The following is a 24646-nucleotide window of genomic DNA, read 5'->3' as shown; positions in this document are numbered from 1 at the left end:
TGTCTTTTGACAGAAAGTTCAGAGCAGGAGAAATTCAAAATGTGTGCTCAAGGAAGGTCCCTCGCCAGCCAGATACGTTTGAAGCCTTCTCCCAGTGTGGATTTATACATTTCAACCAGGTAAAATTTTTGGTGCTTGGATTCCCCCAGTGGGGCAAGTCTGCAAGTTGGAGCCAAAGAGGACTCCATGAGGCTGGATACCTTCTCCACAAGGTCCTGCTGAAATGTGTTTGCTGCTGCAGAAAAGCTCAGAGTGGAAGAAACCTAAATCTGTAGCCCAGTGACAACAAACCTTCATCAGATCATCTTGGCAGGTTTGTCTTGGTCCTCTGGAGATCATTGGTACCAAAACGTTTATATTTTCAGGATTTTAGGAGGAGTACACTTTGAGCCAGGCAAGGGTTCCAAGACCCAAGGAACAGCACTTGGGGGTCAAGACTCACTCCAGCAGAAGCCACCCAGAGGGCGCAGGTCAAGTCTATTTGGAACTTGCCAGCTGGGGTCTGCAGGAAAAGGGCTTCTTGCAACTTGTTATGTCCCTGTAGCTTAACAGGAGGTCAGCCAATTGACCCATGGAGTCCATTTCTTTGTCCTGGGTGCAGGAGGAAGCAGATCCAGCCTTTACAGTTGCCTTACAGGTCTTTACTGCAGGTGCAGTCCTTTTTCTGTTTTCCACCTGCCCAATAGTGTTCTGACAATGGTACTCAGGGGTGCCACATTTAAGCCTGACACTAGTTTGTGTGTGGGGGGTTACTTCTGGTCCCTCCCTGACAAAGAGTGAAAATGTTCCAAGGGGTTAACCCTGCCCACGTTTGAATGAGCGCCTGTTTTCCTTACAGTAAACATCCCATACTGCACCTCTCCACCTATCCCAACATGGCAGAACCATTCTCCCTCTGTGCCTGTATACCCAACTCATAGGTGGGACCAGGAAAAAGAGCAAGCCCTCCTCTGTGGTCACCTCAAGCCAATTCTAGGAACAGCTCCTTTTCCAGTGGGGAATGGTGCCTGCCTAATTAGGGAAACAAGAAAGGTTCCTGCTCAGGTGTCAGCTACCATTTGCGTGTGACAGGATAGTCCATTTGAAGTTCATCAAGTTCCTGGGCACAGCCTAGTTGGTCATCCTGCCAGAGGAATAGAAGCACGTTACTACAAACAAGGCCTTTGTTCTGCTCTGGGAGCAGTTTTCACACCTCATCAAGGGGCTATTCTGCTGCCAGATGACAATTGGAGTTCATGCAAATTGACCTGCAGAAGCTTTAGGCAGAAAAGGGTAACTTTCTAAAAGAGTATTTTCACTAATAGTTATTACAATTTCAAGTTTATCATTAAATTGGATTTGACATAGTTGTTAAAAGAGTATTTTGAATTATATGTCCTGCTGTTTCCTAACTAAAATTAGCATTTCTAATTATAACAATGTAATCAAGAGCTTTCCTATAGAACAGACAGTCTTGCTACAGTGATAATAGCTTTTTGAGTTTTTTTCACTGTGAAGACATATGCAACATTACATCTCCTCATGTCCTACTTTTAAATACCATGCGCTCTGCCATTGGTGCTCACAAGGCCCACACATGGGTGGATTTAAAAGAAGGTTCTGACCTGACAAAAGGGTTTATTTTGACAGGTCGACATGCAGTTTAAAGCTGCCACAGCCAAGCTTCAACTGTAGGCCTGCAGTCATGCTTACACTGTTATTGTAGTGTGTGGCACGATAGGTGCTGTACTCCACTTGACATTTAACTCACAGTACTTGGGGACACTTTTTTTTAACCACTTACAGGTTCATTTTTGTCACTGCACTGTCACTTAGGCACTGTTTATCCATCGTTCTTTTCCTCTTTTGTCCCCTTTTGAGTTTTTCTCTTTTTTGCACTGAGTCAACCTGTGACTAGGAAAAATAAGTCCTGATCCTCAAAAATGAGTGAGGATGGGCCCTACCTGCAACCACCAACTGATATTAAGCATCGGTCTACTTTCAAAAATAAAAGTTGGCAAATGGTGAAAGAAGTCAGGGAAGCTTGCAGTGGTCCCCTGGAGCCTGCTGCTGATATTCACAAAATGGAAGTCAGAAGCAAATGGAAGTTTGTAAGAGGTAAGTATTCCATCAGTGGTTTGCATCCAGAATTCCAGTTGCAGACCAATAATATACCATTGCAACTCAGAAGGATAATGGGGGAAGGATAAAACACACTACCAATTTGCAATCAGTACTGTGAAAGTGTCTCTGGTATATTGTGATTTGCATTTTTGCTGTTGCCAAAGCCTGAGAATTTGCAGATCGCAAGCTATACCACCACAATTGCCTTAATACGTGAGGACCAGCGGCGGAGGTAGGGATGGAGTTAGATTTAGGTTTAATGTACTAATAATGTCATCTTAACCTATGTTTGCAGCAGAGCAGAGATAAGATGTGCATCTTGTCTGTGCACTGTTGTAGAATATATTGCTAAATATAGTAATGTTCTTGTGGGCTACAAGGAAATATTCCTCCTTCTGGGATTCACTCCATCCCACGCTAGGTTTGGGGGCCTCTCCAATCGCATGAGGAACTCTTTTTTTCGAGATCAATCACATATTGAGACATCACAAAATGTTTACCTGTAAAGAATTGCTTGTGAATCCAACCGTTCGATATACAAACAATGAACTCACTAGAACCTGGCTGACACATTGTTAAAATGATGTGTTTCCTGAAAAATATTTATCGCACTGCGCCTGAACTTTTAGAAAACAATAATCTGTGTTTCACCTATAGATCAACTAATCTACCTTATCTGCAGGGAGCTATCACTGCGTTTGAGAAATATATTACCTAAATAAATTCTGCATGTACAACCCATCATAAAATCAATGAGAAGATTGTACCTCAGTGTAATCTGTATTCCCTTTCTATACAAATACTGATTTATTTCATGCCTGTAATATATTAAAATGTATATTCACATGCGTTTTGACTACTTTTATAGATATCTCAGCAATAACTGCATCACCCACCTGAAGCCAGGGGTTTTCAGTCACCTTCATGAATTACAGTGGCTGTGAGTATTGCCTTTTTTCTTTGAATTGCTTCTCAAAACAGTTTTATCCATTATAAAATGTAAACTGTTTATACAGCTCTGATATCACAAAGACCAGGGGACAGACTTTGTGTAGGTGCAAACTCAAGCAAAATGATGCAAATTGGCACAAAGTCCTTATAAAGTATTCAATTTCCAGCGCGAAATATTTTGTACTGGAAAAGGTCCCCTAAAATTAATGAAAATTGCGCTTTGCAGTGCCTTGCATCACTTTGCATCAAGGGGCTGTCGTATGGTTGGTACCTATGTTTTTTTTAATGCAAATCCCTAACAATTAAAATTTGTAGAAAGGGCTTTGAGCCAAAACATAAATGTATGTATGTAAGCCCTCTTTCCAATTTAGACCAAAATTACAATTCAGACATAATCACCCTTTTGCGCCTGAAGGAGGATTTCAACCCAGGAGCTATTTTCCCAGCACTGCACTCGCTTGATTACAGTAGATGAACCTGTACACAATTCGAGTGGGCAAACTGCACAAACTTTTGTGTACCTCGCAATGGTGGAAAACACTCACATTTAACACGCTATGTCCCAGCCCGTTGTCCAAAGCTCAGACTGATGAACCAATGGCTTACTTACTGAACTTCTTTACCCCGGTGTATCGGTATCTACCGTGTGCGCAATTACTACTTTGAATTTCGCTCAACTCAAAGGTGATTTCTTGTGCACCACAGGCCACATGTATCAAGCCTTTTTGCATTTGCAAACGGTGCGAATGACCGTTTGCGAATGCAAAAGTGTCTTTCAGTATGTGTGAAAGGCATTGGCAATGCAATTTTAAGGAATCGATAAATTAGCGATTCCTTAAAATTGCGAGCCCGTTTAGAGAATCTCAAATTGCAGTTCTCTAAATAAGAAATCGCAAATAAGGAATCCTTATTTGCAATTTCTTAAGCACATGTATGAAGCTTTTCCTTAATGCTAATTGGGCATTAAGGAATCGCAATTACCACCAAGTAAAACTTGGTGATAACCATGTGCAAATTTTAAAAATGCCTTTTTAAAATTGACATGTAAAGCAAACATGCCCCTTTAGCATGTGTGCAACTTACATGTCCTAAACTATTTTTTGGGGTGCAGCAGAGGAGGCCTTAGGCCCCCAGCAACCTGGGGTTTTGCAGTTAGGAATTCGCAATTTGGTAAATGCAAAAAAATCGCAAATATGGGCCTGCAGGCGAATGGGGTCTGTATCGCAATTTGCGATTCGGTAATAGCATTTGCAATTTTTAAGAAATCGCTATTACCAAATCGCAATATGATACATACCATTTTGCGAATCAGAAATAGCGATTTCTTAAAAATCGCTATTACCAATTAGTAAAAGGGTTAGATGATACATCTGGCCCCACATGCCCTGTACAGAAATTGCAAAAAATCCTCAGTGGAGTTTTTTACATTTGGAATTACGATTTCCTCATTGCGAATCGCATGGAATCGCAGTTAGGACTTTGCAGTTCAAAATATTCGCACATGTGGCCCTCAGTTATCTAAATGCGATGCCGGCCCCCAGTAACCAGAGAGCCATTGGATAACATGGGCTGGCATCTGACCACTGCTCAGATGCCCAGCTCTGCAATGGCCCAGCTGAATCCTATTGTGTTTGGTATCAAACACTGTGATGTTTAACCCTGAACATGATGCCCATGTTTAGAATTAAAAAGCAGATGCCCAGGTGGCACCCAAGTTACTCAATTCTATACTGTTTTGGCGGGCTCTCCTGAGCCGCTGCCACCACACACAAGAGTCTGACCTCCAGCCGGTGCTGCTAGCACCTTGGCAGGATGATAGGCAAAGGGCCTGGGCAGGAAGAAGGTCACACCTCCTCCCTCCCAGGCTGTCTAACGAGATTACCATCAGGGTGGTGCACCCCAAAGGCTCCCCTGCCTTTGATGTGCTGAGAGCTGCGCCCCCCCAGTGGAGGACAAAGACCTTTCTGCCCTGCCCGGCCAGGCAGGTGGGAAATTAGCTATGCAGGAGGTGTGCACCTCCCTCAAACCAGCGTCACCTTCGAGGATGGGCTAGGAGGTCGGCCAAGGAAGGGTTCTGCCATCTTGGCAGACCCCAATAATAGTCGGTTCTGGGTAGAAAGGGATGTACTCCCCAGAGGAAGCCATCACCCCAGGAGCGAACTAGCCACAGGAACAGTAGCCATTGATCATTGTCCCTCACACTCATAAAGGCCCCCTAAACCAGGATTTAAGTGGCTCCCCTCGCACCAGAACTTAGATCTTATTTGGAAAAGAAGAAGGAAGCACAAAGAGACGTCTGCACCAACAACGGGACCTGGACTCCAGCCCCAGCGCAAAGAAGAAGACACTGAGTAACCTACGGAGACCAGTACTGGAACCGAGTGCCTGACGTTTGCTAGAGATGAAAACTTGTTGTTCCCGACCAGAAGGACCCCTGTGGACACCGAAACTCCAAGGAAGACTCACCTGACTGGTGGTACCAGTCCCCTGTAAATTGCATGAGTAAAGAAGGGCTGAGATCAAAGAACTGTGACCCGACAGGCTCTGAGTGCCTGGGCCCAATGAAACTCGGTGTCCAGAATCTAAGGAGTGGGACTGAGGCCCACGCCAAGTTTCAAGCTTCTACTCCTCCCCAAATGACCTCCTGTAAGCCTGTGGGCCCTCCTTGCAGCTACCAAGGGTTGTCTGTTGCCTTCCCAGAAACCAACCGTCACACTACGTTCACCGACTCCAGAGCACAACCGATGTTGCCAGCAACTCCGCCTCCTGGGTATTGCAGCCTGAAAGAAGTGACTTTGACTGGCTCAGCAAAGCAGCTTTAGCACGACCAGCACGGTGAGTGACAGCTAGGAGCTACCTCTGCACCTGAAGCCACCGGACAAGGTGGTGAAGATCAAGGCATCGAATCCTGGTCCTAGCCCCTCAAAGATCTCTACATCCGAAAGGTAGAGTGTGAGTCCCCCCTAGTTCTGCAACAGAGTGCAAAATACACCAGCCACTGCAGACTGTTCAGCACCAAGGACAGCCAAGTCACCACTGCAATTGGATTCCCTAGGCAAGGTAACAAAAGTCTGACTGTTGAATCTTGGTCTAAGTCCCTGCAGAAACTTAAGTTCCTGTGTGTTCGCCGGAACTCACCCTACAAGTGACCGAGTGCACACTGCTATGTTCCCCATTGACTTCAATGGAAGCCCTTTAAATCTAGAAAGTACTGTATTTTCTAAAGATTTAAAATTTCACAACTCCAGTTGTACAAAAAAGCTACAAAAATTCATTTTTGGGTCTAAATTAAGATTAGAATCAAATCTATTTTTCTAAATTGGTGTTGGATTTCTGTTGAGTCGTGCCATTTACTTATCGTCCATGTTGGTAATGTGAAATGCTTTACAAATGTTCCTCTAAGTAGCCTGACTGCTCTTTGCCACACTACCAAGACTGTTCGAGGGTTTACTGCAAGTGAATCCGAGGTCCACTACTAGGTACTGTGTTGGGGTTCCAAGGTAAATCTACCCAGTCATACCATATTATACCTTCACCTTGCTACAGCAGTACTCACAGAACAGGGGTGTGGTTGCCAGGAAGCAGGCTCTCTAAATGGTTCACTATAAAGAAGTAAACCATGCAGAGTGTCCAGTGGATGCCCAATTTGCTTGAACAAGCAAAAGTAAATAGGACTAATGTTCTATTTTGTGGTAGTGTTGGTGACTATTTAGGCTTATCAGAGGGTAGTGCTGAGTATTTATTGTACTTACGGGGGTAATAAATGAGGCACACACTCAAAGAATATATCCAAGACCAATTAAAAAAAAAAATACTTTCGGTTATATACTTTAAACCCAAGAACTTAGTTGCAAGGTAAGTACATTTTCAAAGGATAAAAACGGTTTAGTTTAAAAAATTGACAAAGTGCAATTTCAGAGTTCTTCAGTGTTAACCTGTAGAGGAAAACAACGTTCAGCAAACACAAGGGTAACAACAACTTTCTGGGCCAATCTCAGAGAGTTAAAGTAAGTGCAGGGCACTTATCAGAACCACACCAGCAGGTCACTATGGGCAGCACTGGGGTGGCCGGTTGAAGGGTGCAGCAAGGTGTCGGGTTCCCAATGGTTTTCCATGGGAATTGGTCCTGGTGAAGACAGGCTGCAGGCTCTGGCTAGGAAGCCAGTCGAGGACCTTTGGTCCTTTACTCCAGGGCCCAGGGGCAACAGATGCAGGGGTCGTTAGGTGTTGAGTTTCTCCATCCAGCAGCACTCGCAGTCAGGGGGCTCGGTGTGTTGATGCTGCAGGCATTGTCAGGGAGTCCAGCAGGGGTGAAACCAGGGTGGACTCTTGCTCAGGGGAGTCGGAGGATATCGTTGGCACCAGTGACCCACCTCAGATTGGATTGTGGACAATGGGTGCAGTGGTTGCTGGAGACGTCAGGTTTGCTCTCACCACAAGGCCGCAGGAGAGTGGGACCTGCTTGCAGAGGCTGCAGGCAACTTGGCGGAGTTCAAGTGGGGTAAAACCTGGGTGGACTTGGACTCTGGATAACTGGGGAAACTTGCTGGCACCATTAATACCATTGATTGGCTTCACTTCTGGTTGAGGACGTCGGATGAAGAGGTCACTTTGTGTGTTGGCTCTTTGCTGGTCCGGAGGCTGCAGATTCTTTTCTTGAGAGTGTGTTGCAGAGCAGATCCGCTGTTCATGGTAGTCTGAGTCTTTATGGAAGGCAGGTAGTCCTCCTGGGTTTCTTGGAGGCTCAGCTGCAGAATGAGTCATCTTTTTGGGGCAGAGTCCGTCGAGGTCAGCAGGCCTATACCAATGGGGCTGGTACCAAGTCAGCTGCTTATTCTTTTCCTCTTCTGCAGGTGTGACTCCTCTGTGTCCTTTTCTTCTTAGGCTGTCAGGATCTGAGTTCTAGGGTTCAGGAGTGCCACCTAAATACTCAATTTAGGGATGTTACAGGGAGTGCTAGGTGTTAGCCAGTGGGCTGACCACCTTTAGGGTGACTACACTCTTCTTATGACCACTTCCACTGGGAAGTGTGCATAACCCCAACCAAGTTGGAGGAATTCAAACAGGAGTGTTCACTTCAGCCCATCCACCTTAGGGGTGCGACTGGCATGAAGTGGGCACACCTCCTAATCTGACAAATGTTCCCACCTTTTCTGCTGCTAAAAGTGGGGTCAGGGCGGGGGGTCAGTCACCTCTGCAATCTGGAGAGGCTTGGGTCGCATTACAAAGGTGGCTAGGCCTTTGAAAATTCCTGTCCTGGAATGTCAATCCTGCCTGGGTAAGGTGCTAACACCCCCACCCAGTGCAGGCTTTTGTCTTTAGACCTCGAGAGCACTGGCTCCGACCTTGGTGGCCCAGAAACATGTCTAAGGTGGCTGAAATGGTTAGGACCAGTCAATCAACACACTAGTAGCTGGTAGATTTTTGGGGGCAACTCTAAGGTACCCTCTGGATGCAGTTATTAAGAAATCCCTCACTGGCATAGGTGCAGGTTTATTAACCTGAGATGTTTGATTCAGAGAAGCCATCATGTTGCTGGGAAACTCGTAGTGACCAGTGTCTAGCACATGCATTTAAAATGGCTTCCCTGGTCACTTGCTATGTCTGAGAATCCACAAAGACATAGCAGGGGCATATCTGCTTATGCAAATATTCTCCCACATGTAATATAATGTACCTTTCCTTAAGGCTGTAAGGCATGCTAGAGGGGTGACTTACATATATTGCATGCAGTGTTTAGGGGGCTTGGCACACAAGCTGTGGGCCGTGTTGTGTTTCACTTCTCTCTGCTCCAACGCACGCTGCCTGCAATGGCAGCCTGTGATATGCTTGGTGATGGGTCCCTTAGGGTGGCACAATTTGTGCTGCAGCCCTTAGGGACCCTCCTTAGTACCCCAGGCCCTAGGTACCAGAGGTACCATTTACTAGGGACTTACGGTGGTTGCTAAAGGTTTTGCCAATTGGAGAAAATGACTGCACAGTTTTGGAGGAAAGAGATCTGGCACTGATGTCCTTGATATCAGGAACCCAGTGCACTTTCAGTCGAAATTACACCAGAAACCAAGCCAAAAGTGGGGGCGGGGTGACCATGTTAAAAGAGGCACTTTCCTACACAGGTATATTGGTAGTACCGGAAATCTGTCCAGATCAGAATGGTCCTGAATATGATTGGAAAGCCTGAAAGAGAAGTAGGACTCAGAATTGCAATTTGTAATTGTAATTGTATTTATATAGAGCTTACTACCCCCAACGAGGTGTCAAAGCACTTTTCGGCGAGTAGCACACTACTCTAGAACCCAAAAGGATTAGTGGTGGATTAGTATAGGGAAATGTGAGTTAATTTGACGGGTGGACAAGTGAGTTTGTTAGTTGGATTGAATAGAATAATGGAGGGATGGAAGAGGGAAGAATGTAGAAAGTGCTAATTGGGAGATCATAGAAGTAATATGAGGTTTGGTATGAGTAAAAGGAGAGATGGAGGAGGGGAGAGTCTGTGTGAAGGGATTAGGTAGATTGTAGAAGTAAAATGAGGTGTGGGATGAGTCAAAAGAGAGGTACATGAGAGATGAATTTAGAGGGTTGTTTGGGAGATCATAGCAGTAAAATGAGGCTTGGGATTAGTGAATGGAGAGGGAGGAAAGATTGAAAGAGGTATAGGGTGAGACAAAATAGAGCGTTGGAGAGAGTGAACGTTTTTTTCTCTTCTTCCATTTAAGAAGAGAATATATATATATATATATATATATATATATATATATATATATGTATATATCCAGGACCGACACTTTGGACATACATATATATATATATATATATATATATATATATATATATATATATATATATATATATATATATATATATATATCTTCATTGAAAGAGTGTATGTGTATGAGGAAGATAATATATTGAGATTTAAAGTTGTATTGTATAAATTCAGACTTTCAAGTGTTGCAGTACTTGAAGGTGATTTATTTGTGTATTTTTATAAATCACATTTTTTTATTTAATCTTTTTTAAAATTTTATATTTGCCTCAATATTTTATTAGTGAAGTGCCTGTAAATAACAGTTATCATATTACTTACATATTGTGATCAATAATTAAAACGGACACCAATACGAAGCTATTCAAACAACTTTTATGATAAACTAATCAATGACCTATAAACATGTTAAGCATAGAATGATATATATATTTCTTTTTTAACCGTGAGTAATATATATATTTGGTAAGCAGGCCTAAAGAGTATCTGTATACTTTAAAAACCATTGTTACTATACATGTTTGTACAAAGAAAAACACATATCTAGATATATACATTCAATCAAATTATAAATGTTTACATACACAGGGATATGCTGTACATTAGTGTTTGAGTATGGTGGTTATGTAGGAAAGAGCAACTTTTGTGAGGTCTTCTGAAGAAAATATAGTTATCGGTGGATCTTATGTTTGGGAGTAATGAATTCTATAGTTTGGCTGCTTGAGCAGAGAGAGATGTACCACCTATTGTCTTTTTCTTGTATGATGGGGTTTTGAGGCGAGGTGCCAGTCTTGAGCAGAGGCTCCTTTGCTGAACATATTTGGTGATTTTATTCCTGATGAAAACCACCCCTGTTCCATGTATTGCTTTGTGGGTGGTATAAAGCAGCTTGAACGTGGAACTTTTGGCAACTGGTAACCAAGGTAGGGCCCTCAAGGCAGGAGAAATGTGGGCTTGTGGCCTTACATGTAGGAGTAGTCTGGCAGCAGGCTTCTGAATCCTTTGTAGTCTTTTCATAGTTGATAGAGATGATCCATGGCAGAGGCCAATGGCATAATCCAGTTTAGACAGTACAAGAGAGATAGTAACCTGGACCTTATGTGGAAATCCCAGGTGGAGGAATATGAGTCACAGAGTTTTCATTGTGATGAAGCTTGATTTTGCTAATTTGTCCATGTGGTCCTTCATTGTCAACTTGGAGTCCATGGTAACTCCAAGGTTTCTTACTTCCTTAGATACTTTAGGCGATGGGCCCAGATTGCAGGCCAGGTGCAGAGTTAGTCATAATTTTCCAATCACCACATGTGAGTATTTCCATTTTGGAAGCATTCAATTTGAGATGGCTCCATGTCATCAACTGATCATGAGCTCTGAGGCACCTGAAGATTTTTGAGTTTCCAATGTCTTTGGGGATTTCCAGTTTACGAAGTATTTATGTGTCATCTGCTTAGATGTAGCATTTGAGCTGAAATTCATTGTCCATTGCTGATAATGACTTCATGTAGATGTTGAAAAGCATTGTTGAGATGATTGAGCCTTCTGGGATCCCTGTTTTTGTGAAGTACTGTTTGTATGAGAAAGAGGTAGTATGGATGACATTTGTTCTGTTCTGAAGGTAGGATGTAATCCAGTTGAGAACAGCCTCCTCTGTGCTTGCTTCATAGAGTCTTTGTATTAGGGTGTCATGGTCAACTGTATCAAAAGAAGCAATGCAGCATCCCCATTGCACTCTACTCAGTTTTTAAGGTCATTCCAGATGACCATGAGGGAAGATTCTGTCCCTCTTTCTGGGCAGAATCCAGTTTGGTAGTCTGAAAGTATGGAGTGGCTTTTAATGAATTGTGACATTTGGGTGAATGCTGCTCTTTCTATCAATTTGCCCAGGAAAGGTCGATTTGCAATTGGTCTGTAGTTGTTGGGGTCATGCAGGTCCAGGTTTGTTTTCACTAATAATGGGCGCCTGTATACCTGTTTTTATATCTTATGGAAAGATTCCCATAGTTAAAGAAATGTCAATTCTTCTTCTTATTTGTGTGACAGCAGAAGTAGATACAAGAATATTCTTGAAAATGTGTGGTGGACAAGGGCCAGAAGGGCAGCCTGAAGGCCTGCTTGCTTTGACCAGATCAATAAATTCACTTAGTGATATTTGTTTGAAAGAATGCAGAGGGTGGGTTAGACTACTCTTGCAGGGGATTTTGGGAATGTTGGTTTTCCTTTGTTTTAAATATGAGTCCAATGTGTCTGCTTTGGTTGCATAATGATTTGCCAGTTTGTCTGTGAATTCATGAGTAATGGGATGAGCTCCTTCCTTACATTTAAGTTGACGAAATTCAGTAAAGATTGCATAAAATTCTTTATTTGCACATTTAGCGTTTTGCATTCCGTCTGAATAGTACAGTTTTTTAGCTATTTTGATTTGTATATTCTGTTAAGTTTGCATAGTTGAAGTTTGCCTTGATTACTGTTTGTCAGAACGAGGTTTGTTGCAACCTTCTGATTTAATGTTTTATCTTTTTTAGTTCTGTATTTTTCCTTGGTGCTTGATTTCTTTTGTCCTGTTTTGTTGTTCTTAGTGGTATTTGGGGGCGTATCACTTGGGTAGCTTCTATTTAGCATACATTAAGTCGGAGTAGTATTGATAATAAGAAATGTTGTCAATAGGCATATGCTGAGTCAATATACTGCTTAAACCTGGTGAGCTTGGATATTTAACAAAGTATGGTACCTAACCAATGTTCCCTGTAAGGCACGCGTGTAAGCGCGCGCGCACCTTTCCTTCCCCCATCGCGCAGGCCCCTTTGGCAAGCGCGCACGTTGTGCTATTATCAAATGTTCCACCATTCCTATACTTTGTGGTAGTTTATATGCATTATCACTTTCTAAGCCTAAATAAGTCTTTTAGAGCGATATACGTGCTCCCCTAAGGCAGATAATGCTCATATTTGAATCTGGATTGAAGTCAATGAAAACAGCGTTTAAATGCCGCGGAGAGTGTTTTAAACATCATTTGGCGTACTTTAGCATACAAGCGAGCAAGTGATATTTGTCTTGGAAATTAATGGTTAATGAGCTAGGAAATGCTTCAGAACAGTAGAAAATGTGCTGTTATCAAATGTTCCACCATTCCTATACTTTGTGGTAGTTTATATGCGTTATCACTTTCTAAGCTTAAATAAGCCTTTTTGAGCGATATACGTGCTCCCCTAAGGCAGATAATGCTTATATTTGAATCTGGATTAAAGTCAATGAAAACAGCGTTTAAATACCGCGGGGAGTGTTTTAAACATCATTTGGCGTGCTTTAGCATACAAGCAGGCAAGTGATATTTGTCTTGAAAATCAATGGTTAATGAGCTAGGAAATGCTTCAGAACAGTAGAAAATGTGCTGTTATCAAATGTTCCACCATTCCTATACTTTGTGGTAGTTTATATGCGTTATCACTTTCTAAGCTTAAATAAGCCTTTTTGAGCGATATACGTGCTCCCCTAAGGCAGATAATGCTTATATTTGAATCTGGATTAAAGTCAATGAAAACAGCTTTTAAATACCGCGGGGAGTGTTTTAAACATCATTTGGCGTGCTTTAGCATACAAGCGGGCAAGTGATATTTGTCTTGAAAATCAATGGTTAATGAGCTAGGAAATGCTTCAGAACAGTAGAAAATGTGCTGTTATTAAATGTTCCACCATTCCTATACTTTGTGGTAGTTTATATGCGTTATCACTTTCTAAGCTTAAATAAGCCTTTTTGAGCGATATACGTGCTCCCCTAAGGCAGATAATGCTTATATTTGAATCTGGATTAAAGTCAATGAAAACAGCTTTTAAATACCGCGGGAAGTGTTTTAAACATCATTTGGCGTGCTTTAGCATACAAGCGGGCAAATGATATTTGTCTTGAAAATCAATGGTTCATGAGCTAGGAAATGCTTCAGAACAGTAGAAAATGTGCTGTTATCAAATGTTCCACCATTCCTATACTTTGTGGTAGTTTATATGCGTTATCACTTTCTAAGCCTTTTAGAGCAATATACGTGCTGCCCTAACAGGTCATGTCCTTGGGGTGTGCAACCAGGTCACAAAACTGCCTTGATGCCCTATTGCATGGAGCAATGATATCCCTTTTTTGCTTTAGTGGTATGGAGAGGCTAATGCCAAAGATCTTGGCTAGTTATGCGCTGCGCACACGTGAATGGTCAATTTCTTGGCGCACGTATCCTTGGCTGCAGCGCACAGAGACCGCACACTGCCACACACAGTGGAAAAAATGAGAGGGAACATTGTACCTAACTATGGTAAACAAAATATTGTCTGAGACAAATAAACTATTGTTTATAAAAATATTGCCCCATTGAACTTAATAGTAAAGCATATACACACGATGTGATGATATTTTTATAAACAATATTTAGGCCACAACATTTCTGTCAGACTATAATTTTGCTACCAATATTCTGTCTTACGACCTTTCCAGGCAAGTGGTCCAGCTAAGGGAAGCATAAGAACTGAAGGTAAGGCATCTGGGGTACTCAGCATTAGTAATGACCTAGAGAAGTCTGGTTTTACCCTAGCTTCTAATCAATACTGTGCATGTAAAGCAGTTCTATTAGAATGATAGCATTTCCTTCATGGACTCATCCCTCAAAAAATTAAACGTCATGCTCTCCCTGTGAGAGTGCGAGCCACACCCACAGATGTACTTCTCCAAGTGAGGAGTTTGTCAGTGGAAAATAGTAAATTTATGACATCCCAGGCTGTGCCACCTGTCATCCAAGGGTAACAGGAACTGCACACTATCGTAGGACATTGTGGATATGGTTGAATACAAATAGAGAAGATAATAGGGTGCAGTAATAGGTGAACATCTGTGGAATCATTGTCTTTCAGCCATATAAGTCCAGACTCAAGCTGGAGGTTAACTTTGCTGGTGGGTGGAGGCAGTTTATGTCTGTGGATAGTCTCTTGTTCACTGTACAGAGTTCATTTGACCTTGTGTGTTGCTTTGTGGAATTCTTTGAGGAAGCTTGGTAATTGTAAAAAGGTAGTTCTAGAGTTGAGATAAACATGGATTCCTTATCCAGTAGAGGTTAATGTTCCGTATATTAAAAAAGACACTTTCATTCCACCAAAAATAATTCTGGTTTTGAACATTGTCCTAAATTCCTCATCTTCCTAACGTATTACCACTTAGGGGAAATCCTTATTGGTGGGGCATGCAACTGCTGGGTGGAGCCCTTAATCAAGACCTAAGCCTTAGCCATCCTTGTAGGAACTAGTTAACTCCCCCTATCCAGCCAGAGCTCCTGAACGAAAAGGCACAGGGCTCCGCAGAACAATGTATCACCCCAGATGCCCCTTCAGCCCGAGCATCTGCCATTCTCCAAGAAAGCTACCCAATCCTTGTTCAACCATCTCTTTCCTGCACAGCAGCAACACAAAAATGATCAACCGCCATTTCCGAAGGACAGATATCACCCCGGAAGCCCCCATCATTGAAGCTTCTCCCACCCTGAGGGAGTCAGCAGCCAATTTGTGCTGAGCCCTCCTATACCACCACTCCACCAGCTCAACAAGGTTCAAACAACATTACTCAGGGCAAGGTATCGCCGCAGAGAACTTGTAGGCTAATCCTCTGCAGGTTTACTGTACCTACATGGTATAGCAAGAAACTTACTCTAAACTAATCCAAATGAAACACCAAATCAATGCTAAGCAAACCTGTAAACAAAAGAACTGTATTTATTTCCTAAAATTATTCTAATATTTTTACTATTCAATCTTAAGTAAGAAAATAAGCACACAAAAATAATAGATTAGTTTGCAGAAATACATAAATAAAAATGAATAAATAAATCATTATTATTCAAATACATATCAACTCTACAATACAAATTAATAAAAGACATACAAATTTGACATATCTGACCCACATATTAAACCTATAAATACAATATAAGGAAGGCTGCCGCACTCGACTATCACACCTATAGCACATTGCTGACAGTAACCAAACCAAATACTGAACACTAGCCTAAACCATTTAAACTAGTCCTACATATACTTCCAACAACACTAAAAAGCATACAAAGTAATAGAAAAATAGTTGTGCCTGGCCCAGAGAACATAAACAGGTAACAACAGCCGAATGCAATCAGGAACATCTCTAAATTACAAAGATAGACTGCAAAATGAGTTAAGGAGAATGAAATGGCCACTAAATAGACAAAACAAGAGAACAATTTGACATATAAACACATTATAAACTAATATTTATCATCCACAAATATGACCAAACTTTAAAAAATATAAAAAAGTAAAACAAATGTAAATGTACCAAAAACGTAAAAATATATTACAAAAAAGTATAAATTAAAGATAACTTACATTACTTTTTAATATATTAAAATGTTTTGGAATATACTATATATATATATTTATATATATATATATGTATATATATGTATATATATAAAGATGTATAAAACCTACTGGCAGTCGCTAGTAGGTAGTTATAGTTAGCACCATGTTTCCATAGAAAAATCATTTTTTGTCTTGCCTATTTCTTTGCCACCATTTGACAAACCTTCACAAAAGTTTCCAAAAGGAAAAAAAATGTGCCATTGATCCTTGTTGTACATGGTAAGTTTCTGGGTGATCCGTCAAGTGGGGGCGAGAAAAAGGGGGGGGGGCAAAAGCATGTGTTTTCCATGTTAATCCCATAGGAGTCTTGAACATGACTACAGCCCGAACTGCTGGACAGAATGATACCAAATTTGGCCAAAAGGTAGCTTTTAGTACACAGATCACACTTTTTTTTATTTAGTGTAAATCTGTTCAGAAGTTTATGAGAAAGTAAAGGAAAACCATATTTGTATATCTAGGGCTGCAAATCCTCCTTTGTGAATAATAAGATCTCATGCAAAGATCTGCAGAGCTCTGATTGTCTGCCAAACCTTCAACCAGGAAGTGTTGTCAGCCATCTTGGGACTCAGCTTTAGCCAAGTCCCTAAAAAATGGTGAAAAAAAAAGAAAAGGGTCCAAGGTACGGACACCTTGACCCCTTAGTTCTGGTGTTGGTTTTGCCCACCAGGGAAAAAAACACTTTAAAAAACGTTGCTGTGAATTTGCAACAATATCACATATTTGCAGCAACATTTTTAAAAAAACAAGCTTGATCTCCTCCTCTTGTTTTAATAAAGTCCCCGGTAGTCTAGGTCCCAAGGGCATGTAAAAAAAAAAAGGAGGGGGCACACGCCCCCTGTCCTGGGCTTATTTTCTGCCCAGCGGACTGGCACCTCCCCGGGGCTCTGATTCAATAGTATGCCACATGCCCCCCTTCTCCCTTGGGACCGCCACATCCCAGGGGGTGCGATCCCGCCACAGCCCTAGGGACTATCAACTACCCAGGACTGAAATAAAGTAATGAAGGGGGCCTGTTACGGACCCCCAGCCCCAGGGACCACCACCTTCCCGGGGCTGTTTACAAATGTTGGAGGGGGCCGCCCTCATGGAGCCAATAATGGTCCTGGGGACCGCCACCCCCCAGGGCTGGAACCTGCTGGATCCTTCTATGTTCCGGGGTGTCAAACAGCTCTCACTTGCTGGGAGTGGAGATTTCCTCTGAAACCAAGGAAAATATTGCTCTCACAGACAGGGAACTGCATGTTTAGCAGCTCCCTGTCTGTGACAGCATTACCAGCTCCTGCAGGAGGCGGGAGCCAGCAGGGACTGAGGGGGCATTCAGGCTCCCCCCATGGTCCCATAGCACACTGGGTGCCCTGGGTGCCCTTCAGAGGAGGTATTTTGCTAAATTCCCCCTCCATAAGAGCAGTTCACATACTCAGACGAACACAACCTGCATAACCATTCAGATATCTCAAACACCAACTACTTCATTCACATACCATTAACTAGCATACACAAACACTACGAACAGCACAATAGCTCAAACTCATGCTCATCAACATACACTCTGCAGTCACTGAGACTTCTACATACCTGATATAATCAGATAACACAACCTAGATGCACTATTTATCACAGAACCTTCGTTGCACATACATCCTTGACATGCACAGCATCCAGAACATAGACTGCACACACATATCTAGAGAGGAATTTGCAGTCCTTCATAACTCTTGTTGGCACCGAACCCTTAGTGGTCAGTAACACTTAAGATATTCAACTTCCAAAACAGTCTCTTCATGCTCCCAGCACCTTATACAGCCTAGTTATATCTGATCAACAGACCACCCTACTCTAAACAAGAACTTCGTAGAAGAAAGCTCAGAACTCATCTTCTCTGCATGCATTGAGGACTACGACCCTACATTCTTGACAGACCTCAACCTACCTTGCTGCTTCAGAACAAATACTAGGAAAGAATCATTTTTGTCAATATTTTGGACATTATGCAGCACATTGCTAAACTCACTCCATTCACCATATGTGTGCCCCTACCCCACCAGCCATCCCTCTGTGGACAGCTTACTGCCACTGCTAGCCTGCCCTACATGTTCAGCTTGCTGTCCCTGCACCTTCCCTCTCCTCACTGCCCTTCATTCTCTGTGTGCGTGCCCTTGCCCATGCCAGCCCTCTTTGTTCCATTGTGCTGCCCTGCCCAAGCAGGGCTGTCCTCCAAGGGCAGCTTGCTGCCCCTCCTTCCTGCCACTTCCCGCCCTCTGTGGGCGGTTGTGCTGCCCTGCCCAAGCAGGGCTCTCTCCAAGGGCAGCTTGTTGCCCCTCCATCCTTTCCTTCATTGCCCAAGTCCATGCAGCCCCCTCACTCCAGCCATGTGTGGCAGTTGTGCTGCCACTGTCCATCCTTCATTCCATCCATGTTTAGACTGATGTACCTACCCTTTGCCCTTGCCCTCCGTTGTCCATATCTGTGCCCTTGCCACTTCCCTCCCACTTGGCCTCCATGCTTAGCTTGCTGCCCCTACCCTGTTTCCCCTTCCCTTCCGATGTCTGTGTGTATGCACCTCTGTCCTTAGCTCCATTGAGGTGCCACTGCCCCTCCTGCTGGTTCTGTGTGGTCTGTTGTCTTTCCACTGCCGCTCTTGCCTACCTAGCATGTTCAGCTTGATGCCCATGTCCCTGCCCACTCCACCCTGCCTGCTGTTCTTTGAGTTTGTGCCCCTATTCCCTCCCACATGCCCTCCATGGTCCACTGTGCTGCTCCTCCCTCCAGCCCTCCAAGATCTGTTGTGCTGCCAGTGCCCCTTCTGCACACCCTGCGTGGTTTGCTGTGCTACCCCTGCCCCTTTCCCCCTTCCCTCTGTAGCCTGAGTCCAGCCGGGCCCCTCCCATCTACCCTCCATGATCCTTTGTGCAGGTTCCTGCCTCCTCCGTCATGCCCACCATGGTCCATTGTGCTGCCACTAACAATCCTGCCTGTCATGTGTGGACTGTTGTGCTGTCACTGCCATTCTCACTGCCCGTAACTCCCTATGTTCCCTTCATTGTCTGCGTGTGCCACTATTTCCCCCTTTCTGCCCTCCATGGTGCCTCTCCTTCCTGTCCTGCATGGTAAGCTTGCTGCTCCGGCCCTGCCCCTCTGCCTTCTGCCCTCTGTTGTCTATGTGCAGACCCCTGCACTGTGTCGTCCATTGTGCTGACAGTGCCCCTTCCGCCTAACCGATGTGCTCAGCTTGTTGTCCCTGTCCCTTTCTCTGAGTCCATGCTCATACTCCCTCCCTTCTTCCCTCCATGGTCTGTTGTTTTGTCACTGCCCCTTCCACTGCCCTACATGGCCCACTGTGGTGCCACTCCCCTTCACGCTTGCCCAGCATGGTCTGTTGTGATGCCAGTCCCCCCCCATCTGCCATGAATGATTAGCTTGTTAGCCCTGCCCCCCATGCCTCCTGATGTCCATTTTCTGAGTCCATTAACCTATCCCCTACTTCCTGCCTTCCATGGTCTGGTGGCATGCCCCTGCCCCCTCCCGTTTGCCCTTCATGGTCTGTTGTGCTACCACTACCCTTCCTGCCTGACCTGCATGATCAGATTACTTTCTTTTATTCCATCCACTCTGTCCTCTATTTTCAGAGTACATGCCCCTGTCTCCTCCCTTTTGCTCTCCATGGTCCATTGTACTGCCACTGCCCTGTCTCCAGCCTTCCGTGGTCCATTGTGCTATATGGTTGGCTTGCTGTCCCCTCATTCATGTGCCTGCAATCCATGGGCTGTTGTTCTACCCCTGCCCCCTCCCACCTAATAGTGTTCTAATGAACAAAAAGTACACTAAAATTCTGTAAGATTATATAAGTGTGACACATCTGAATGGAATCAAAATTATAAAACGCGAGCAATTCCTTTCAAAATGTAAAAAATGAGGGGAGTCTTTTTCTTCTAGAAATTATGGTTAGAGAGCTCTAAAAAGCTAAAAAGGATGGCACATTTTCTGAGTTCTCAAATACCATCAAAGGGCTTTTGAACTAGTTGCTATTTTTATGTTTTTATCCAATTAATCACTTGAATATTTGTTGTAAAGTTCTGTCTTTCGGCCATATGTGGGCTACATTTGGTTGATATTTAGGCTCTTTGTTCCCTCACGGCCATCTTGGGAGACTTTTTTTAGTGTGAAATTTCTTCATTTCCTCATTTACTGCAGTATCTTCTGTAGGAAATGTTTTCAGTTTTACAGCTTTGATTCTATCAAGATGGAAATCATGTGTGCCACAGTTTTGTCATAAATTCTGAATGTTAGCACTCTAATTTCTCATTAGAACCTTGTGGTATGGACGTGGAGGACAGGTGGGTGTTTCCTAAGCATACTGAAACTCTCTGTGATAGTGGAGTCAATCTGTGCCCTCTTACCCAACAAAAACTAACTTTTTTGCTCACCTTTTGAAACTCCTGCATTAGGCTGGGAAGATACCAGTCTTATTAGGGGGTGATTGAACCCTTGCCCCAGAACCAACCCTTGACAGATCTGAATGGATAAACACCCAAAACAGACATGACAGGGCACTACTCTGTGACCTCTTAGTGACCATGGGCCAGATGTACGTACTTTGCAAATTGCGACATGCAATTTGTGAGTCAACTGCTTTATTAACAAGCAGTCACGGACATGGAGGTCTGCTAACTACAGCAGGCCTCCATGTCAGTGAGTGCCCATAGTCGCTATGGGGTCGCAAAGACCCACCTCATTAATATTAATGAGGTGGGTCGCAAATTGCGGCCCCATAGCGATTATGGGCACTCACTGACATGGAGGCCTGCTGTAGTCAGCAGACCTCCATGTCCGTGACTGCTTGTTAATAAAGCAGTTTTTTTTTTCAAGTGTAGCCCGTTTTCCTTAAAGGAAAACAAGCTGCACTTTAAAAAAAATCCGAAACCTTTTGTTTCGGAATTTTTTCAGGGCAGGTAGTGGTCCCTAGGACCACTACCTGCCCTGAAAAAATATTTTGGGGTCCATTCACAAAGGGGAAGGGGTCCCATGGGGACCCCTTCCAATTTGCGAGTTGGTTACCATCCACTTCAAGTGGATGGTAACTGCGACTCCATTTGCGACCACATACGCGGTCGCAAATGGAATTGCATACCACTGCGAGTCGCAAATAGGAAGGGAACACCCCTTCCTATTTGCGAGTCGGAAATACATTTTGCGAGTCGGTCCCGATTCGCAAAATGCATTTCTGCATAGCAAACTCCGGTTTGCGACTCGCAAACGGCAATTTTTGCCGTTTGCGAGTCGCAAACTGGTTGCTACATCTGGCCCCATGTTCTTTGTGAAGAATGCTGCCTGACAAGGACTACACTTTCCTCTTCTGCCCCCACAGGACTCAGTATTGCATTGCTGATCACTGCCCGGTCTACCTCAGTTTGGATCTACGGATCAATCCCACCCCAATCTAGTTTATTATGAAAGCATTAGTATACAGATGCCCAAACAGCAAGGAGATACTCCACCAACATCTCCATACTTACTTTGCAGAAAACAAGGACTCTGTAGGCTCTCGTAGAGTTCTAGGGGCAGCCTGTAAGGTGACAGTCAGGGGACAACTGATGCAGGGCTCTGTGCTAGCTAAGCACCAGCCCCAATCAGAACTTTCTTTCTTTCTTTCTTTCTTTCTTTCTTTATTCAAAGTTAAAACCATATCAACAATAAAGAATAGCTACAATATCATATATAGTACAATCAAGAAAGAAGAATCCATTAAGTGGTAGAGGAAGGAATCAAGAAGCGCTCACATTACAATTCATACTGCACATTGTGAAGAACGGTAAAACAATAACAAGGGATTCATGCTGGGGGTACAGATCATAACAAATAATCAATTGGCACTAAGGGTGATGTCTTTGTCACAGTAATGGGCAACAGATTCATCCAGGACCTCAGAGGATAGAGGCATTGTCTGCATTAATAAGTAGTCCTCAAATGGTCCGCAGATGTCTCTGTGTCTGCTTGGGGGAAGGGGGTGGTAGGATAGAGCAGCATATTGTTAACTGCTATTGGCAATATACCTTATGTAGTAACCAATCTCGAGCAGTGGACACATGTCCCCAGCCCCATGTGCAGGCCACTGTACACTTAGCCAGGAGCAGTGCTAAGGCTAAAAAGCATTTGTGTTTACACAGCGGCACCAGTACAACAAAGGATATAGTCTTAGATGCAAGATGTGCAATAGGGTGGAGAAGATAGCCTGCCAGTAGGCCACAACTGGGAGGCAAAGCCAAGCTAGGTGCATGAAACCAGCTCATCTAGCACACTCATCATGAGCTTGCAACATATATTGACACAACTTAACTGGGGTGTAATATGTCTGATGTAGAATGCTGTATATAAGGCAGAGTTTGCCATTAGGGGAGAGAGATTGTGCCAGACTACGCATACCTGCCCAATCCTTAACTGATATGGATTTACCGAGGCCCACCTCCAATTGAGTCATAGAGGTGAGAGAGAAGGTGACAAGGAGAAGATGCTGTGAGAAGGAGGGTAAAACTCTTACACTAAACCAGAGCATTCGGCAAGTGTGAGTAGGATTCTCAGAGTTTTGCACATATGCAAAAAAAGGTGAATATGTCTGATGTGTCCAGTGGGTCACCTGTACCAGTAGTAAATCTGCACCAGAAGTGCCTAGCAGGGAGAAGATGACCCCTCTCTGTCATGCCCCACCATGACACCCTGGGTGGCTACTCTCTCCCACAATGTAGGGTGCAGTGGGGAGGGGATAATCAGCTGTTTAGGGAAGTAGAGCATTCGATGACCCAGCCAGGCCTGCAGGTGGACCCAAGCTTGCTTCGTACATGCAATCATGTCTATTTCACCATTTGACTGTCAGGGAGCTGGCCCAATCATGGATGGAAGAGTGGGGTGTGCCTGATCAGGCTCGAGGGTGAGATGCACCAGCTATGGGGGAGGCCTAAGCTAATATTGTGCACAGGAGGCTTGCACACAAAGATAATAAAGCTTGGAATCTGGAGCAGCTAGGCCTCCCCAATAATAAGGAAGTATCAGGGTTTCCCAATTGAGTAGAGGCAACTCTCCTGCCCAGGCAAGGCATCTCATAAGAGAGCGAATGGTATTTTACGAGGTGATGGAATATGTATGTTCATAAACAGATAAAGCACCTTTGGGAGAGCAATCCTCTTCATTATAGCAATACGTCCCCATTAAGGGGAGAGGCAATTTGAACCATCCCTACCTGATCTTCTAGTGAAGATAGAGTAACTCCATAGTTATAAAGTATTACTGCTGGTTTTCTAGCACTGATATGAATCCCCAAGTGTTTTAGGAATTCCATCACCCAAGGCAGGGGCATAAGTAGAGGGTAATAGTAGTAGCAGGGGTAAGAAAGAAAATAAAGGACTTAGTCCACTTAATTGCGATGCCCGATACTGTTCCAAGTAAGGAAAACTTGCAGATGACGTGGTCCAGGTTCTGAACCGGGTTACTGAGATAGAAAGTGATGTTGTCCGAATAGAGTGATATGACAATATTGAGAAGCAAGAATGCCAGGCCTCTATGCCTATTAAGATGATGAACACCTGGTGCTAAAGACTCAGTCCCACGGCATCCAGCAGAGGCGGCAGAGGGCAGCCTTGACCAGCACCCCTCCTAATCAGGATGGGGTTTGATAATAATCTACTGCCCCATTCCAGGATGAAGGGGCTGTAGAGAGCAGCTGAATTAATTGTAGATAGGGATTGGGGATCCCAATCAGAAACAGAACCGCAAAGAGAAAGAACCACTCAAGGGAATCAAAGACTTTAGTGGTGTCCAAGAATACTGCCACAATCTCCTCATTTAGTTGTAGTTGATGTAGAAGGTTAAAGAGAGTCCAGAGCTTATGAAAGGTGGAATGATTAGGGTTGAATCAAGCCTGGCCAAGTAGTATGAGGGTAGTGAGCAAAAGAATCAGCTGATTCGCCAACACTTTCGCCAGGATTTTTATGTCTGTATTAATGAGGGACAGAGGGTGATAAGAGTTTAGAGATTCAAGGGTCTTGTCACGTTTTAGAAGTGTTATTAGGATGCTCTTATGCAGAGAAGGAGGCAGGACACAAGTGTGTAAGGATTCCTCATATACTGGTAAAAGATGAGGAGCAAAAAGAACCCAAAAAGCCTTGTAAAACTTTGAGGGAAGGCTGTCTCTTCCCCGGGATTTGCATGTTGATAACCCGCCGATGGCTGCCGTAATCTAATCAGTAGTTATGGGCTTTGCCAGACATGCCCTGCAGGGCCTCTCCAGCAAAGACAGAGTAAGACAACTAAGGTACGCAGTATAGTCCTCTGAAGCACGTGAATGGCAAATTAAACCTATCTTTGTCTAGTGCACTGCCAATTTCTTCATGATGTCCTTGGCTACAAAGA

The 24646-nt window shown here is 43.7% G+C and overlaps 1 protein-coding gene across 3 annotated transcripts in view; it reads left to right on the top strand.

Moving 5' to 3' along the window:
• The window catches only part of RXFP2 (relaxin family peptide receptor 2), a 932621-nt gene that overhangs the window by 658762 nt on the left and 249213 nt on the right, over nt 1-24646 (top strand). For all 3 annotated transcript variants that reach the window (XM_069205573.1, XM_069205574.1, XM_069205572.1), the window contains exon 7: nt 2972-3043. In XM_069205573.1, coding sequence (XP_069061674.1) covers nt 2972-3043 — 72 coding nt within the window. The remainder of the gene's footprint in view (nt 1-2971; nt 3044-24646) is intronic.

Source organism: Pleurodeles waltl, chromosome 8 (genome assembly GCF_031143425.1).
Source record: "Pleurodeles waltl isolate 20211129_DDA chromosome 8, aPleWal1.hap1.20221129, whole genome shotgun sequence".
Classification (NCBI taxonomy): Eukaryota; Metazoa; Chordata; class Amphibia; order Caudata; family Salamandridae; genus Pleurodeles; species Pleurodeles waltl.
Note: the sequence above shows the minus strand (reverse complement) of the source record. Positions and strands in the feature narration are given on the sequence as shown.